At 51.7% G+C, this 16,866-nt stretch overlaps 6 protein-coding genes across 6 annotated transcripts; 3 read left to right on the forward strand and 3 right to left on the reverse strand.

Annotated features, from left to right (window-relative positions):
• Window positions 1–1,054: 1,054 nt before the first annotated feature.
• JN550_003902 (uncharacterized protein) lies at window positions 1,055–2,073 on the forward strand (the record flags this gene model as incomplete). The annotated part of the gene is made up of 3 exons (XM_049315358.1): window positions 1,055–1,222; window positions 1,274–1,561; window positions 1,615–2,073. The coding sequence occupies 3 exons, from the start codon at window positions 1,055–1,057 to the stop codon at window positions 2,071–2,073; spliced, it is 915 nt and encodes a 304-aa protein (XP_049173924.1).
• Window positions 2,074–3,946: 1,873 nt separating this feature from the next.
• JN550_003903 (uncharacterized protein) lies at window positions 3,947–5,941 on the reverse strand (the record flags this gene model as incomplete). Its single annotated transcript, XM_049315359.1, has 1 exon — window positions 3,947–5,941. The coding sequence occupies one exon, from the start codon at window positions 5,939–5,941 to the stop codon at window positions 3,947–3,949; it is 1,995 nt and encodes a 664-aa protein (XP_049173925.1).
• Window positions 5,942–6,864: 923 nt separating this feature from the next.
• Window positions 6,865–8,367, reverse strand: JN550_003904 (uncharacterized protein; the record flags this gene model as incomplete). The annotated part of the gene is made up of 1 exon (XM_049315360.1): window positions 6,865–8,367. One exon carries the CDS (start codon window positions 8,365–8,367, stop codon window positions 6,865–6,867), a length of 1,503 nt encoding a protein of 500 aa, XP_049173926.1.
• Window positions 8,368–9,490: 1,123 nt separating this feature from the next.
• Window positions 9,491–11,199, forward strand: JN550_003905 (uncharacterized protein; the record flags this gene model as incomplete). Its single annotated transcript, XM_049315361.1, has 2 exons — window positions 9,491–9,737; window positions 9,788–11,199. The coding sequence occupies 2 exons, from the start codon at window positions 9,491–9,493 to the stop codon at window positions 11,197–11,199; spliced, it is 1,659 nt and encodes a 552-aa protein (XP_049173927.1).
• A 978-nt stretch (window positions 11,200–12,177) lies between these two features.
• On the forward strand, window positions 12,178–13,047 carry JN550_003906 (uncharacterized protein; the record flags this gene model as incomplete). The annotated part of the gene is made up of 4 exons (XM_049315362.1): window positions 12,178–12,300; window positions 12,358–12,448; window positions 12,497–12,840; window positions 12,898–13,047. The coding sequence occupies 4 exons, from the start codon at window positions 12,178–12,180 to the stop codon at window positions 13,045–13,047; spliced, it is 708 nt and encodes a 235-aa protein (XP_049173928.1).
• Window positions 13,048–13,670: 623 nt separating this feature from the next.
• JN550_003907 (uncharacterized protein) lies at window positions 13,671–14,988 on the reverse strand (the record flags this gene model as incomplete). The annotated part of the gene is made up of 3 exons (XM_049315363.1): window positions 13,671–14,215; window positions 14,275–14,613; window positions 14,673–14,988. The coding sequence occupies 3 exons, from the start codon at window positions 14,986–14,988 to the stop codon at window positions 13,671–13,673; spliced, it is 1,200 nt and encodes a 399-aa protein (XP_049173929.1).
• Between the last annotated feature and the right edge of the window lie 1,878 nt (window positions 14,989–16,866).

Consider the following 16,866-nt stretch of genomic DNA (forward strand, 5'->3'; position numbering starts at 1 on the left):
AATGCTTGGTCGGCTCTCATCCCCACCGCGACAGCCAAGTGCACTATCAGGAAGTCGACTTGGGCTGAAATCGGGAGATGTAAACTCACTCACCTGGATTACTTCTCGAAAAGCAACCGATGGGCTTATGACTGAAGCGCCCGGCTGCGTTCTCTGGAGACGGGAGGGAAGAGCGAGGGATCGTAACGTGAGGTCTGTCCTCTCCAAGAATCGTGCCCAAGCGGCAATGGAAAGATGTGTAAACCTCCGTTGCTGAGCAGCTCACTCAGTGAATTACAGAATCAGACGCTTGGACCTTTGTTTAAACGTGGCGCCGTTTGTCAGGTGAATGATCTCAAGTGAAAAGATAAGTCAAACTTTGCGTTGCCCGGTACCTACGCGGATAGGTATTGGCCACAGCGTCATGCTACATATTCACAATCTGACATTCAACGCCATAGCTTTCCTTCCAAAACAATGACTCGCATCTATTCAGAGTCAATCACCTACTGCATTTCCCGGGCCTGGCAACTATGATCGTATCTCATGCTCAGACAGCGCACCTTGACTTGTCTCAAATCGAAGGCATATACAGCAACAAGACGGCGGAGGTTTGGTACCAAAGATTTTCCGTTGTATTAACAACCCATCCATCATATTTTCCCCGCCTTAATACAAGTCTCCAATTGTCAAGGCATTCTCAGGTTGTCAGATTCGACAGTGAAAATCCCCATTTAAGTAGATGGCTATTGTGCGCAGCCTGCGCGGGCCACGAGCCCATTTACCAACCCATAGCGATTCCCATGTTGTTTAACTCGTCTATGAAACACATTCTTCTTCCATAACAGCTTACAGCTCTTTTTTTTTTTTTTTTTGGATGAGTCAGCGATGTTCAGAGTGTCTGTGGGACTATCAAGGATGGGATTGGATGACTCCACTGAGGGGAAGATTGATTTACGAAAGCTGCTTGATTGCGTCGCAAGAGATATGCTCTCTGTGCGATGACCTTCCAGCCTGTCTTTGTTCAGTTCAGACGCTCTACATCATACTATTATCCAAAGCTTTACTACTCGCTATGGCTGATCTCAGTCAGTTACCCAGAGACTACTATGTCAAAGCCATGGCATTCACGCGGAACACATTCCAGGATGTGTATCCCTCTATCGATCCTGCGCGGCCTGAGCTCAGTCTTGCGGGAGAAGTCGCCATCATCACTGGAGCAAGTCGAGGCATTGGAGCCAAGGTTATTTTCTGGTTTCTTAGTTCCTTGTGAGGGTTGCTAATCATGCCATAGGGGATGGTGCCTTCATTCATCAAGGCTGGTGTTCGTGGTTTGGCACTCCTTGCTACGAACAAAGAAAAGTTGGATGCGATAAAGGAAGAAGCCAGGGCGGTCAACCCGAACATCGAGATCGTGGCAGTGGCGTTGGATATATCCAACGTTGGAGAGGTAGAAGCTGCATTTTCCGAGATTAAACGAAAATTCCAGTCGGCCAGGGTGCTTGTGAACTGCGCAGGCATGTGCTCAGGGGATGGCCCAGATATAATGGATGCTGATCCCGAGCTGTGGTGGAGGAACTTTGTAAGTACCGAGATCAGTCTCTCTACCTCTTGCTTCTCTAATTATTCCCATAGGAAGTCAACGGCAAGGGTGCTTTCCTCCTGACGCGCTCATTTCTGCGCCTCCAAGGGGATAAGGACTCGCATGCAACTATTGTCAACGTCTCCTCCTGGCAAGGTTTCTACGTTGTGCCGCCGATGTCTGGTTACTTCATATCAAAGTTCATCGGCGACTCTCTGATGACGTACATCGCGGAACAGCACAAGAATGTGAACGCAGTGGCGGTCTACCCTGGTCTTGTAGAAACTGACATGCTCCGCGAACCGTTTCGTTCACTGTTCAGTCTAGACACTGCTGAGCTCGTTGGTGGGGTTGCCGTTTGGCTGTGTCAGGAGAAAGCTCGTTTCCTCAGCGGGCGTTTCATTGCGGCCAACTGGAGTGTCGATGACCTGCTTGAGAAGAAAGAGGAAATATTGAAGAATGATTTATTGAAGGTTAAGTTGAGTGGGCAATTCGGTATGGATTCTGTCTAGTGGCTCGACTTATGCCATGGGCACAAGAAATCAACCTTACTTTTAGTTACTCGTCAAGCACGAGCAGTTAGGCTCTATTACGCTGTGCTATGTAACTACATCTCAGGTTCTCAGGTAGGAGTTGTTAAGTGAACGATTTAGCGTAATGGTTCTAGCGTCAGTAAAGTGGCCCGGGTTGCGGCGATGATAATTGAGTTATCCCACCTTATCCCGAAAATGGTTTTGAATAAGAAGTAGTAATTCGAAGTAACCTGCTAGTAAAGTCATTGATTTTAACCGTATAAGCTATGGACTTTGACAAATGGGCGTAAAATCACAATTCAAAGGCGGATGCAGGTGGAAACGAGCATCCTAACGCTAATAACTTAACAAGACCAGACCGTCTGACAGTTGAACTGTTGCTTTTCGTCCAAAGCTGCACGGCGACATTTTTATCGGAATCTCAAAGCTGATCATCGCGATAGCCTGATGGCCTGATACATGCACATCCAATCGACTCGTAATCCTGTCGCAGCTTGACGCCCAACAAAAATAGCTCCTGTCTGTCTCACACCAGGGCAGCAAATCAGTTTTATATGCCCAGCCTTTCCACCCGCAGGGGGTCCTGAGACGCCCCGCCGCCGTGCAAGCAGGGCCCCCGAGGCCGTTTCAGCCGCTGGGACCCCACTATTCCTCGACTGATCCTCGCGGCTGATCGCCGCCAAGCGCCTGTCTCGTCCAATGGAAGGGCCATGAAACACAGCACGCCGTCACGCTCAGAAGGTTCGCGCCTGATCGCTGTGCAGGTCGGTGGCTCTGGGGAGGCTCCTGGTTGCGGCTCAAGTGGACACTTGGCCGTCGTTCAAGGCTTAATTGGCGACGGGCAGACCGTAGGCCTGGAGTAGAAACCCGCTTCGTGACTGCGGTTCGTGGCCCTTGTTTCATTGTGGTGGTCCTTTGTTACCTATAAGTGTTAATGCCAGGCCCTTCTTTGAACCCATCACTTCGCCGGATTGAACCCTTCGACTGTAATACCACGTTCACTGCAACAACTGTACCTTGCATTAATGAACCCTACCGCGTTGAAAAATAACTTGAGATGGCAACCGGCGTGGGCAGCACTGGCGATTTCACGGGTGCTCTGGGCACCGGGATCGCCGTGAGCATAGTCGTCGTCTCGGTCATTGGTGGAATCATACTCCTAGGTGCGCTTCACTGGAGGAATATTGCGCGACGAGTCTCTCGGCACAAAGGAGCGATGCCACCAAGCGAGAAGCCATGGCCCAAACCGCCAAGAAAATCCATGGATTCGAATAACTTTACACCGCCATCATCAATACCGTCCTCGAGATCGAGTTCTCTCCGCAGGAAAGACCCGGTCATACTCAAAGAGCTCCAGCCGGCCCCAACTAGGATTGCACTCCCATCCATGGTCTTCGACAGGCCCTTTCAAGAAAACGAGCCAAGAATGGCGAATTCGGGCTAATCGCCGTCTGGCGTGGTTTGATATGAGTTTGGAAGCATAGCGGGTTGGTTAGGAAAAGGTGTTCTGGGTTTTCCTCATTTCAGCATTTACAAGGAGTTTTGGTCCACTGGAGGGTTCACAGTAGAGGAGCTGGCGTTTCAGGAAGTCGTTGCAACGGCGCAACTTGTTGTGTGCGCATTGCACAACAGATACCAGGATGTTCTACGTCATCCGATGGCTTCTAGAATGCAGATGATGGTTTATAAGTCTATGTTAGCTGAGATACATGGGACGTATCTTCAACCCTTTCTATCGTGGACACAAATCTACAAATAGGGTATACCAAAAGCCAACTTACATGCGACAATCGCTGCATGGAAACAAAGTAAACTCTCCAATCCCACTCAAGGCGTTAGAATGGCCCGGCTTTCAGCGCACGATAGTGCCTAATTGCTCCGGTGTGAGAGGCCCTTGGGCTCGTTCAAATTCCAAGCTCCCACCTCGATCGTACCGCCAGGTAAGAAGCTGGTTCTTGAGCGACCATTCCCCCTCGGAGACTGTCACTTTCAGATCGAGTTCTTCATTCTGATCTGATTTCCTGTAGTGTAGCCACGGTACATAGATGGTGGCGTCGCCCGGAGTATTCGACTCGATCTCCAGGTGAAATTTGCTAGACTGAACGTCGAACGACAATGAGATGGGCTGCCCAACAAGTGACTGGGCATAGGGGCGACACCACGCAGCTGCCGCCCTGAATCCCTGGAGGACCGGGTGATGTGGGAAAGATCCTGTTTCGTTACAAAATATCGACAAGTCCTCACCATTCCACTGGTCGCCCCACTCTTGATTGTTTATGGCTGAGTATGCCCATATCGTGTAGTTGAGCAGATGGTCGTCACATCCGCTGAGGATCGCATCGAGGGCTTTGATGTGGCTGGAGTAATCGCCGTCCCGGTATGCCTTGGAATCATCGAGGTTGAATGGAATCCCCGTCTCCCCAATAAGAGTTGGGACCTTGATATCGTGGGCGAGTTGTCCTAGCTGGCTCGAGATGACTTTGCGGACATTGTCCTTCCCAACCCTCAGTCCAAATACCTTTGACTTATAGCTTCCTCGCAATAGACCCACTACATCGGCATTCCACCTCTCGTGCCAATGTCTCTGCATAATAGTCAAGCCATCGTAGTAATGGGGACTATAGGCTGAGAGAGGCTCTTCTCGGGGAGGCGGGGCCGAAAAAACGCTAGGCTGCACGAAAATAGTGGCCCGTGGCGAGATCTCACGGATCATATGCGTCCATTGCTGGTGAAACTCTTGCCAGTACGACGAAATGAAGTTGAGCTGGCCGCTCGACTCGTTCTCTCGTTTTGTCGCAGCTGCTGACGTTTCTGGAAGTCTGGCAAAGTAGTCTGGCTTTGACAACTCCCCGGTCTCTAGATTCCATACGCCATGTAAAGCCCAGACGCAGGTGTTGAGAGGCCATGAAGGAGAACGCTCCCAAGTCCATCGGGGGTCTTCTGTTTTCAACCAACAGGAGTTGTCTGGGTCTATCGATATCTTGCCCGTCTTGTGTGGCCCTGTGGAGCCGAGTCGGAACTCGGGGACTGTCTGCGCCATGCCCATGCCCAAGCGCATGCTATCGATCGGCGAAGGGGTGCTCCCAATCTTGGCTGTGTCGCATCTGTCGTTCTTGCTCAGATCCGGCACGCTGATGTATCCCGCTTCCGGCTCATTCATGCTATCATAACCAAAAGGTAGATCACCCAGCCTCTCAATCAACCGAGCATAAGCTGCAAAGTAGTGTCTCTGCAAGTAGTCCTGTATATTCAGACCGTCGATCTGGCATTTCGGCGCGTAATCACGGCCGCCAAAAAACAGAGCGAAAAGTGTAGATGTGGCGAGGCGATTGTGGTTTGTCGTCCACATCATGCCTGGAATGTCCTTTGGGTCCTTTTCGTCCTGGTTTATTGGCCATTCGCTATACCTCACAGCAGCATGAGTCCGAGAGAAGTGATCTGGGTCGAGGCCACACGCGTGTATAGTCCACAGAGGTGCGCCACTTCCCCCCGCATGCCTTGACCAGAGGTCTTGATGGGGGTTGATGACGACTTTGAAGCCATGGTCCACACATATTTGCACCAGCTTCCTCAGATAATCGATGTACTCATCGTCGTAGATGCCAGGTCCCTCGTGCTCGAGCCCTTCCCAAAGGACGGGCAGCCGCAGCACGTTGAACCCTAAGTAGCGCAGCTTTTCGAGGTGGGCTGCGGCGTCGTCTAGCTTGAGGGGAGCATTGACATAGGAACACTTGTCCGCATTATCAAACGAGTCGAGGCGGTAAGTCGGATGGCCCGGCGGGAACTTAGCATCGGCAAGATTGACCCCACGCAATAAGACCGTTCTGCCGGCTTCCTGGAAGAACATATTATGCAGCCCGTGCTGTGGTTGGCGGCTTCAGGTTGTAATGCAACGGTGCTGCCGCAAGTGTGGAAAACTTGGAGAACCCCTGATAAAGGGATGCTATGTAGCTATCTTTGGTATTTTTTGGGCACAGAATAATTGAACTCGGAAGTAAGGCGGATCACGCAAGTCTCGAAAAACAGGTTCTTCTTTTCCGCGACACACAACGTTATTCATAAGATGCACATGACGTCAACAGTCAATTGCTGCAGCTGGTGCACAAGCGAGACTCAACAAGCAGCTGTTGGGCAAAGCCGGCCGCGGGCGCTGCACTCAGTAGCACGTGTGGTGCTTTAGCGTTGCCGGATTGCCGCACCAGACGGACAGCTGTGGAGGCCGTGTCAGCCAACGTTAGGCACGCTCACACGGCTAACAAGCTAAAAGATTATGAGTGAACGATAAAGGTAATACGGTACATTGATTATCTCTATTTGCGTCTGCGCCTATATTGTAGTGCTACTCCGATGCGCGCATCCAGAGTTGGTCTGGACGTTCGCACTGGTCCTCTCCAATTCCGGCCAGCCAGGGGACTAATTGCCAACCCCTGACCAGATCCAGTTCTTCGGGACCTGGATGTCTTTTCAGCCAAGTCTCCGTACAGCTAAGCAGTATGGATAACAGACCTTAAATCATCACAGTGGTGTTACTGCGTAGAGCGACATGTGCCGCCGTTTGTAAGTGCCCTGTGACCTCCGGGTACGTAGATTGTACATCCCGTGCATTTGGGCGTGGATACAACGGCGTTCATCTCCAAGGCATTTCCTGGGGCGCAGTTACTCGAGGAACGTTTATGCTCTTTACGCCTAACAGGCACTACTAGGTTGAACAGTCTAGACTTCACTGTCGTGTCAAGGTGGTGTTACACATTTCATTCAGTCGGTGGTATTTTAGAGCTTTGAAAACACCGTAGGTACACTGCCACCCATCTCGACAAGTGTGCTCTTGTTCCTCACCCACGCTTCCAGGCCACGTCTGCCGTTCTCTACTCCCAAGCCACTTTGCTTCCAACCACCGACGGCCATCTCCGCCGGAGACTCGCCCCACGTGTTGACCCAGGTGATTCCAGCTTCTAGCTGACCAACCACGCGGTGACATTCGTTCACATCCTTCCCGAATACGCCGGCAGCCAGGCCGAGCTCAGTGGTGTTGGCCCGCTTGACTGCCTCTTCCACCGTATCGTACGGCAGAATGGACATGACGGGTCCGAAGATTTCCTCCTTGACAATCTTCATGTCATCCGTGCAGTCCGTGAATACCGTGGGTTCGACCCAATACCCTTGCTTCAACGATTGGGGAAGGTTGGCAGGTTGCCGTGGACCACCACACAGCATCTTGGCCTTGTCAACATCGGCACCATGTCTGATATAGCTGAGGACCTTCTCGTAATGCGCCTTGCTGCTCAGAGGGCCAAAATTTGTTGCTGGGTCATGGAGGTCCCCTGCCCGCACGTATTGTATCTTCCCCAGTAAGATACGCTCGAATTCGGCCTTCATTGACCGAGGCACAAACACACGGGTTCCGTTCGTGCACACCTGGCCGGTGCTGAAGAAGTTGGCCAACATGGCACCGTCGACTGCCTGATCAACGTCCGCATCGGGTAACACAACGAGCGGGCTTTTCCCTCCCAGTTCCATGGTGACGTATTTCATTCTGCCTGCAGCAGAGCCGGCAACCTTCTTGCCCGTGCTGACCTGGCCGGTGAAGCTGACCTTTGCGATGGCCGGGTGACTGGTCAGGCGCGCACCGACGTCGCCAGCGCCGTAGACAACGTTGAACACACCATCCGGCACTCCGGCCTCTTTGTAGATACTCGCCAGGTATTGTGCATGCAGCGGGGTGAACTCACTCGGCTTGTAGACCATGCAGTTACCCGCAGCCAGGCAGGGAGCGGATTTCCACAGAGCGATCTGTATGGGGTAGTTCCACGCCCCTATAGCCGCGCATACACCGAGTGGTTCCTTGGAGGTGTAGACCCAGGCAGTCGGCCGGAGGCGGAAAGACTCGCCATTGAGGCCACCACTGGAAACGAGGTTTGCAAAATATTCCAGAACGTCGGCGCCAGTGACTATATCAACCGTCGAGGTCTCGGAGAACGGCTTGCCCGTATCCAAAGTCTCAATCTTGGCCAACTCATCATTCTTTTCCCTGAGGAGGGCCACGGCGCGCTGCAGGATGCGCGTCCGCTCAATTGGCGGCGTTGCTGACCACGAAGGGAACGCAGACTGTGCCGACTGGATAGCCTTGTCAATAGAGCCGGCGGATGAAATGTGAATAGTGCCTGCCGACTGACCAGTCGAGGGATCAATGGTCTCAAAAGTTCCAGCCGAGCCTGACAGCTGGCTTTTGCCGGCGTAGAAGGCGTGGCGGTCCTCTTCACGATGCGGCGCCATTGTTGGATATTCTCTGTTACGAGTTCCCAGAAGTAGGTTGAGTATCCCAGACGGTTCGAAGCCCACGACCTTCAAAGACGGCAGCGAGCAGGCTGTGCGGTTCGGGCTAGAGAGTTGTGCTCTCCCTCACCAAGGCACGTCTAGCTCGTCCAGCTTGTTTCGGCTCCGCTAGCCTGACAAGGCTGCCGGCACCCCGGCCCACGCGACGTAGATTGCTAGGCTGACGACGACGGCGCCGTCCGATCTGATCGCCACTTGCCAATCAGATTTTTAGCTGCTCACCGATTGCGACTGTAGGCCGGCTTGAAATTGACTTTTGAGGCGAAGATACCCGAGTCATGCGGCAATTATCGACGGTGCACCTCGGAGGCGGAGTTTGGCTTGGGTTATCTTTAGGTAAAGAAACGCCGGTGGATTGGAAGAGCCAGGGGTGTGCTCGGTATCTCGACACCTACGTCATTGGTCAATGGGCTGATTCTTGGGTCCAAAGCCCGCGCTGATTCGTCACTGGCTCTTCGTGCAGGTGAGTGTCCAGCGAAAAGATCGCGTGTTCGTGATCCCCGTCGACGAATCCCTGGCGGCTTTCAACGGCGCAACCGGCATGGGAATACTTCTGAAGGATGGCCAAGACCAGGCAGCATGGGCCGTTTCTGCTACGCAGTGCTACGCAGGCTCGGTTGATTGGTCTTGCGACTGCCTACTCTTGCTACTGTACATAGATCCTAGAACCATCGCAAGTTCAAAAATGCACACGCCTGCATTCGGCTAATGCTGCGTCCTGGGCTACCTGTCGCCTCTGACTTATCGTCTGCGCGAGTCAGAGCCGCTCAGTTCCCTGGCTTGACAGTGCAATGCCGCCATCCCCACCGTTCCCTTTGCGTGCAGCGTCTAGCGCCCACTTAGCGGCGTCTCGAATTTTTCTAGTGGACCGACATGGGCTCCCTTCATACTTTCTAGTTCCAGAGGCTTACCGCATTCGACTCCTTGGTTTGCTTAAAACGCCTGCATGACCTGCCTCGAGAGGACGGGTGGGAGAAAAAAAGTAAGCAGTTGCTGTGTATTCCTGCTCCAAGAAAAAAAAACAATCGTGCTGTTTTTGTCGTTGAAGAACCCGTGAGACAACATGTCGACCACTACTCAGTTGCCTGCGTCGGAGACCGAAAGGTACGACTATGTGATTGTCGGTGGAGGCACAGCAGGATGCGTGATAGCATCTCGCTTGGCTGAGTACCTGCCTCACAAGAAGATATTGCTTATCGAGGCTGGTCCGAGTGACTATATGGATGACCGCGTGCTCGACCTGCGCCAATGGCTCAACCTTCTCGGTGGAGAGCTGGACTATGACTACGGCACCACTGAGCAGCCTGAGGGTAAGCCGCACTTCACTATGCTGACAAGGTCGATTCTAACGGCAATCCAGGCAACTCTTATATCCGCCACTCACGCGCAAAGGTCCTGGGAGGCTGCTCATCCCACAACACCCTGATCTCCTTCAGGCCATTTGAGTATGATCTGAAGATCTGGCAGTCATTGGGCGCCAAGGGCTGGACCTTTGAGACCATGATGAGAGTGCTGCACAAGCTGCGCAACACCGTCCAGCCAGTGCACTCCCGCCACCGGAACCAGCTGTGCCAGGACTGGGTTGATTCGTGCAGCACGGCCATGGATATTCCCGTCATTCACGACTTCAACAACCAGATTACCAACACCGGCTCGCTCAAGCAAGGAGTCGGCTTCTTCTCCGTCAGTTATAACCCAGATGATGGCCGTCGATCTAGTGCATCCGTGGCCTACATCCACCCCATCCTCAGGGGCGAGGAGAAGCGCCCCAACCTGACCATTCTCACCCACGCTTGGGTCTCCAAGATCAATGTGCGAGAGGGTGTAGTGGATGGAATTGCCTTGAAGCTCCAGGATGGTTCGCTCCGGACGGTCAAGGCGAGAAAGGAGACTGTCCTCTGCGCTGGTGCTGTTGACACTCCACGGCTGTTGTTGCTCTCCGGAATTGGACCCAAGGAGCAGCTTGCCTCCGTTGGCATCCCTCTGGTCCACGATCTCCCCGGAGTTGGCGAGAACCTCCAGGATCACCCCGAGAGCATCATCATGTGGGAGCTACACAAGCCTGTCCCCGCGAACCAGACGACCATGGACTCCGATGCAGGTATTTTCTTGCGACGTGAGGCCCCTAACGCCGGAGCCAAGAAGTCTGCCGCCAACCCGGAGGGCATTCCCGATGGCGACATCGCCGATGTTATGATGCATTGCTACCAGATTCCCTTCACTCTTAACACTTTGAGACTGGGATACGACGAGCCCAAGGACGGCTATGCTTTCTGCATGACCCCGAACATTCCCCGACCCCGGTCTCGTGGCCGCTTGTATTTGACGTCTTCTGACCCGAATGTCAAGCCCGCTCTCGACTTCCGTTACTTCACCGACCCCGAAGGCTACGATGCTGCGACTCTGGTTTACGGCATGCGTGCTGCACGCAAGGTCGCAGAGCAAGCTCCGTTCAAGGACTGGATCAAGCGCGAGATTGCCCCCGGACCTAAGCTCCAGAGCGACGAGGAGCTCAGTCTCTACGCAAGAAAGGCTGCACACACCGTGTACCACCCTTGCGGTACGACCCGTATGGGAGACGTCGCCAAGGACGACCTGGCCGTTGTTGATGAGAAGTTGAACGTCAAGGGGCTGAAGAAGTTGCGCATTGCTGACGCAGGAGTTTTCCCCACGATCCCCACTATCAACCCCATGCTCACCGTGCTTGGTATTGCCGAGCGATGCGCTGAGATCATTGCTGAGGAAGCCAGCAACGAGAGTTCCAGATTGTAGTCAAAAGCTCATGATAAATGAAGAGGATATGATATTATGTTTCAATAGAGAGAGAAAAGAATGCGCCTGGTCAAGGCGATTCATGAATTAGTTGTCCATAGCACCGGCGTTTTATCAGCCCAAACATACCCAACAAGTTTCGAATCAACAAAGTTATCATTTCCTTGTCTGTTGTCCAAATGAGAGTTGCACCGTATCCTCTCTGTAAGTAATGCCTGCTTGGGAATCGAACTGCTCATCGACTAAGAAGCAGCAATGACATCTGCTGAAACTCAGCACTCATCGCCTGCGCCGGTGTCCTTGTGTGAAAGTACCGGACACGAGTTCCTGGGCAGTGTGGTTTATAGCACAGCCGTAGGTCGACTCCAATAGATTCATGCACAAATTCCATTTCACGTGTTGGTTCAGCACCTTATTTAGTACAAGAAACATGGCGGCGCGGCCGGGCCCTTGGGGTTAACGCTGGTCTCATGCCGGCTAAATTGATGGCGATGCGTTATGACGATCATGGTCTTAATAGGCTCGGATATGGTTGCGGTACAAGCCGCGATCTTCCACCGCCGAGAATTTTATATTGGTCCCTTGTTTATCTGATGCTGCGTAGCAGGAGAAGTCGGTACCGTTCCCGGACATGCTTTCCTTTGCGGCTCATCGATGCACTAAGACACCCTACGTCCGCCGCATTGCGCGGCATCAGGTGTTGATTGCTACAATCTCTCTGCGACTACACAATCCTTTTCTTGGTTGAAAGTTGGTCTTGCCATGCAATACAACTGGGCATCGCGGAGCATGGACTTCCACACCCCAGATTCATTTCCAGTATGGATATCGAGATACAAGTTAACCAAACCGCCCAGAGCCTACTCAAAGCAGGAGACAATATATAAAGCCCTTGTTCAACGCACTCCAGCACACTCCAACAGCTCCATACGTACCACTGTAGACCCTATCCCCAGACACTCGAGACTTGCGTAGAAGATGAAGTCAACGATATTCTTATTTGCAGCGTGTTCGCTCACAACCAGTGTGGTTGGCCATGCGACGTTTCAGCAATTATGGGTGAACGGCGTCGATCAAAAGAGTACATGCGCCCGACTTCCGGTATGTCATAAAGACTGACCAGTCCCGATACATGTGCCCTCTGCTGACTGCAAATAGGGCAGCAACTCCCCCGTCACCAGCGTTGCCTCGAATGATATTCGATGCAATGCGAAGTCCAGTGCTGCACAGAGTGTTTGCAGCGTTGCTGGTATGTCCATCGCCCCCGATGCGTCCAGATACTGACAGTCTTTCTCAGCCGGAGATACGGTCACCGTCGAGATGCACCAACAACCCAACGACCGAAAATGCGATGCCGAAGCACTTGGCGGCAACCATTTCGGGCCCGTGATGGTCTACATGAGCAAAGTTGGAGACGCGAAGACGGCAGATGGGTCTTCCTCTTGGTTCAAGATCTACGAGAACGGCTATGACCCTGCCACTAAAATCTGGGGCAACGACCTCCTGAATAAGAACTGTGGGAAGCAGGATGTCAAGATCCCGTCGAACATCGCACCCGGCGACTACTTGCTCCGTGCTGAGACCATTGCTTTGCACTCAGCCTCGTCCGAGGGCGGGGCGCAATTCTACATGACTTGTTACGTGAGTTAATATCTTATATTCAGCTCAACAATGCAATATTGATTAACATCCGGCTAGCAACTGACGGTTACGGGAGGCGGGTCTGCAAACCCAACTGGTGTCAGCTTCCCTGGGGCCTACAAAGCTAGTGATCCAGGCATCAAGATCAATATTTACACTGACCTCAAGTCCTACACTATCCCTGGTCCCTCGGTCTACGGGAGTTAAATCCTGCACGGGGCTTAGGACTCGGGGCTTAGATCCGGCAAAGATTGAACTCAGAGTTTACTCAATCTTATCACCTTAAACTCCTTTGATATATATGCTCAGAGTTCAAAACACAAACGATGTTATAGCAGATCCAACATGCTTGTGGTTTACCTGCATGTGATGAGTACCATGACTAGAGTTATATGAAGTGTGTCTGCTCAATTGCTCAACCACAAAACAGATGATCAGCTCAATTCATAGAACACATGATTTCATCGCGTATTGTAAAGGCTTATGTTGCTATAGTTAGCCTCTTTAAACAGTGCTACAATATTCTTTGAAGCGATACGAAATAAAACCACCAGTGTGCACAGTAATCGCTGTTTTGGAAGGTTCATTGCAGAATCGAAATCAGTTTCCGCCGCTATATCTTCCACGCAGTGAGCAATGCCCAACCATAGAGTTGCACATCAGTCTAGCGCAAAGATGAGGACAACTATCCGCGAGATGGCTAGTCTGTGCTTCATCTTTCCGGTGGCAAAAGAACTCATGTCTACAAAGTGAACTAACGACAAGACTTCCAAGGGTCAAGAATGCCTTATTTGTGGGAATAAAAGACTTTCTCGTTGACATGCAAGGCATCAAGACTGAGCAATCTCCGCCGCTAGCGCTTCCCTCCGACTAACACTCTGCGGGTCAAAGTATGGTTTCTCGCCTAGACTAACGGATCTTGAACCACTGCGCTCTCCTAAATTCAGATGGATGTAGTCCGGAGTCGCAGCGTGGTATACACTGCGGTTGTCCCAGATGGCCAAATCGTTCACATTCTGCCACCTGTTTCTGACCTGCAGATCATGATTCTCAACGATGAGTTGCACAAACCAGTCAAGGAAGTGGCGTGACTCTTCGTCCGTGAGACCATGGATGCGTTGCACGTGATGGCCGACAGCGAAAACGCTCTTCCACCCCGTCACTGGGTTTGTCCGAATAACAGGATGGATGGCTTCGAGGATCTCGCCGACATTCTCAGGGGCGCCTCGCTCTGATGCGTACAATTTGAAGCCGTTGTGGTCGGCCGCATCCTTAAACCCAGGCTGCGCATAGAATGCCGTCAAGCTGTCGAGGAATCCACGCAGTGGTTTGGAGATTCGGTCATAGAGCTCATACCCAGATGCCCATAGTGTATCTTTGTATAGTATGTTAATATCGGTGTAAAGCAACACTTTAGGATATGGAGAGGCTCACCCCCACCGGTCTTTGGCAACTCCGTCAATCTTAGTAAAGCATAATCACTGGGAACTGGCTCGAACGTGATATCAGAATGCCATTGCTTCTTCTGGCTTTGATCTTTGTTGTACCGCAAAAACTGATTGGCATAAATCTTCTTTTGCAGTTTGGACGAAATGAGGCTGATCTCGTCGTCTGGGACAGCACCTTCGCGACTGCTGTTGGACACTGGATGAATGTGCAACTTCGATGTTGCCGGCTTCCCGGAGAGCTCGCCCAGGCGCTGGACAAGTTCCTTCTGCAAGTCGTTTGTTATATTGTCCTGTTTGCGGAAGAACACAACCCCACGTTGGGATACTGGAAGTACCAATATCAGCTATCTGTATGAAGAACCACCTAGAGTGTGACCGACTCACCGGTGATTGCGAGGTCTCGCAACAACTCGTCTGAATTGGGTGCCCTAAGCCACTCGGCGAGGTCGGCATTCGCAAACTCCTTCCCAATAGTCGGGGTAACATCGAACGATTCAAATTGGTCTAGAGCCCCACTCAGTTTGAGAGGCTCTTTGTGGCCAGTCAACACGCTGGGAAGCTCGTCGGTAGCTGGTTCGGATGCTTCATGGCCATTGGAGCCGTTTTTATTTGGACTCGCATCAACCGTGGAGCCTGGGCTCACCTTTTGCTTGATGTGCTCGGCAACCTGGGAGACTTGCTCAGTTGCAGATGGGGCCATTGTGAAAGTTGTCTTTATGAAAGTGATGTCCAGGAAGAGTGGTCAACCGCGGTGGTGTTACGTCTAGACGGAGGGTAAGGCTCAGTTCTTATACATCTCATTACCAAGATTGCACTCAATAGGTACTCTATGGCCGTAACCCAGATTGCGCCAGATCAACCTAGTTTTCATCATCGTACTTGTTTGGAGCTTCCAACCGGATGCTGCTTGGTTGCCTTGACTATTGGTGGCGACATCGGCAAGCTGGACCGGGGGAAAAGGCATACAAATGAGATGCATGCCATTGGCTTTTGCGATGCCGCCTTCACACCCAAATGTTTTAATGCGTCAGCCCACTGCATATTACCTTACATGATTGGAGACGCGGGACCATACTATCCCCGCATCCGATGGCGTAATACTGGCTCTGTATCACGACCCCAATAGCCTGTAGACACGATTGGTAGGTACGCTTATCACCGACTGCCGAACCCTTAGAGCCTATCGAATCGTTCAGAGGAATTGATAGTATCACTAATTAGATATAGTAAGTAACTTGCAAGGTTAGCAACTTGTTATACTTGGCACTAATACCGTAGGGGATTAACTTAGTTCGGATAGGCCCATTTCGTATAGGGATGATCAATTAGTAATACCCAAACGCCAGCACAATTCTGCTCAACTGCTGTATACAATGACTGAGTTCATGCGTTCAAAAGTTCGCCATGTCGGTCTGGCATATATACTGCCTTTAGACGAGTGTCCAATGTTTGACGGTCCAAAAAAAAAAATATTAGAAATTAACCATCTCTGTGGATGTGGGTGTGACACGTAGTTGCACAAAACGTAAATGCGGTGGCCTACACGTTACAACGAAGTGTTCATCGCAGTTTCTTTGCAAGGTCTTAAGGCAAAGTAAGACAATGCGGGAGTATACTGAGTCTATTTTCTCTCGAGATTGTCATGTGCCGCTTTGGATTGGCGGATGCAACGAGTGTTGATGTTTCACCAGAATTCTGCGCAGAATAAGGCATTGCGCATTAGACCAATGGCTATTGGTCCTCTTTCCTTTGTTGTTTATCACTACCTGTCACGCTAACGGCTGATGGTTGACACCTGTCTTATACTACCACTTCAGTTTATGACCAGACGTCTCCTTTTCGGCGTTATTATAACTGGAATTATGTGGGGAGTCAGTCGTGATATCTATCATGGCAAGCGTGTGGGGTTGGTCATAGACCTATAAACAAGGCTGGATATCCACATGCGCAGCAGTTTGCATTACCCGACCGTGTGCTGAGGGCCATCGTCCAGCCTTGCCAACCTGTCCGTCCCAGAGGGACAATTGATATTACGTACGTTCAGCTGCTTCCAGAGCTGGCACCCACCTACCCGCCCCAGACACCCAACGCAGACCCCATACGGGGCCAAGTCTCGATCGATCGAACACAGCGTCAAGAGTGTCATCTTTACCTCCAGGCCCACCTCCGCAGGCTGGAGGAGAATGTGTGAATTGCAGTAAAGAAATCTGGCGCTGCCTTGCGCGCTCAACACGACTTAGCCAAGCTTGCCAAGACAACCGTGACCACTACCAAAAAGGCGATCTACAGACGACGGTGCCAGTTAGTCAGCACTCGGAATTATACGAAGTTCAATCCGAAGGCTTAGTAGCCCATAGCGTCAAGCAGTTAGTCCGAATACCCGATAATAGAGCATGGCTACTATGATGGGAGCCTCATGCTATTTGCATGCCATGGTAGTTGAGCATTGGCGGTACAAATTCTTCCAGCTGTAGCCATGGGGAAAGAATGGACGAGCGTCGAGAAGGAGACCAGAAACAAGGCGACATGTGGGCTTCTGTGTACTGAGCGGTCTGATCTACATATTAGTTAACTTGGG

Source organism: Neoarthrinium moseri, assembly GCF_022829205.1.
Source record: "Neoarthrinium moseri strain CBS 164.80 chromosome Unknown scaffold10_Wmoseri_CBS_16480, whole genome shotgun sequence".
Taxonomy (NCBI): Eukaryota; Fungi; Ascomycota; class Sordariomycetes; order Amphisphaeriales; family Apiosporaceae; genus Neoarthrinium; species Neoarthrinium moseri.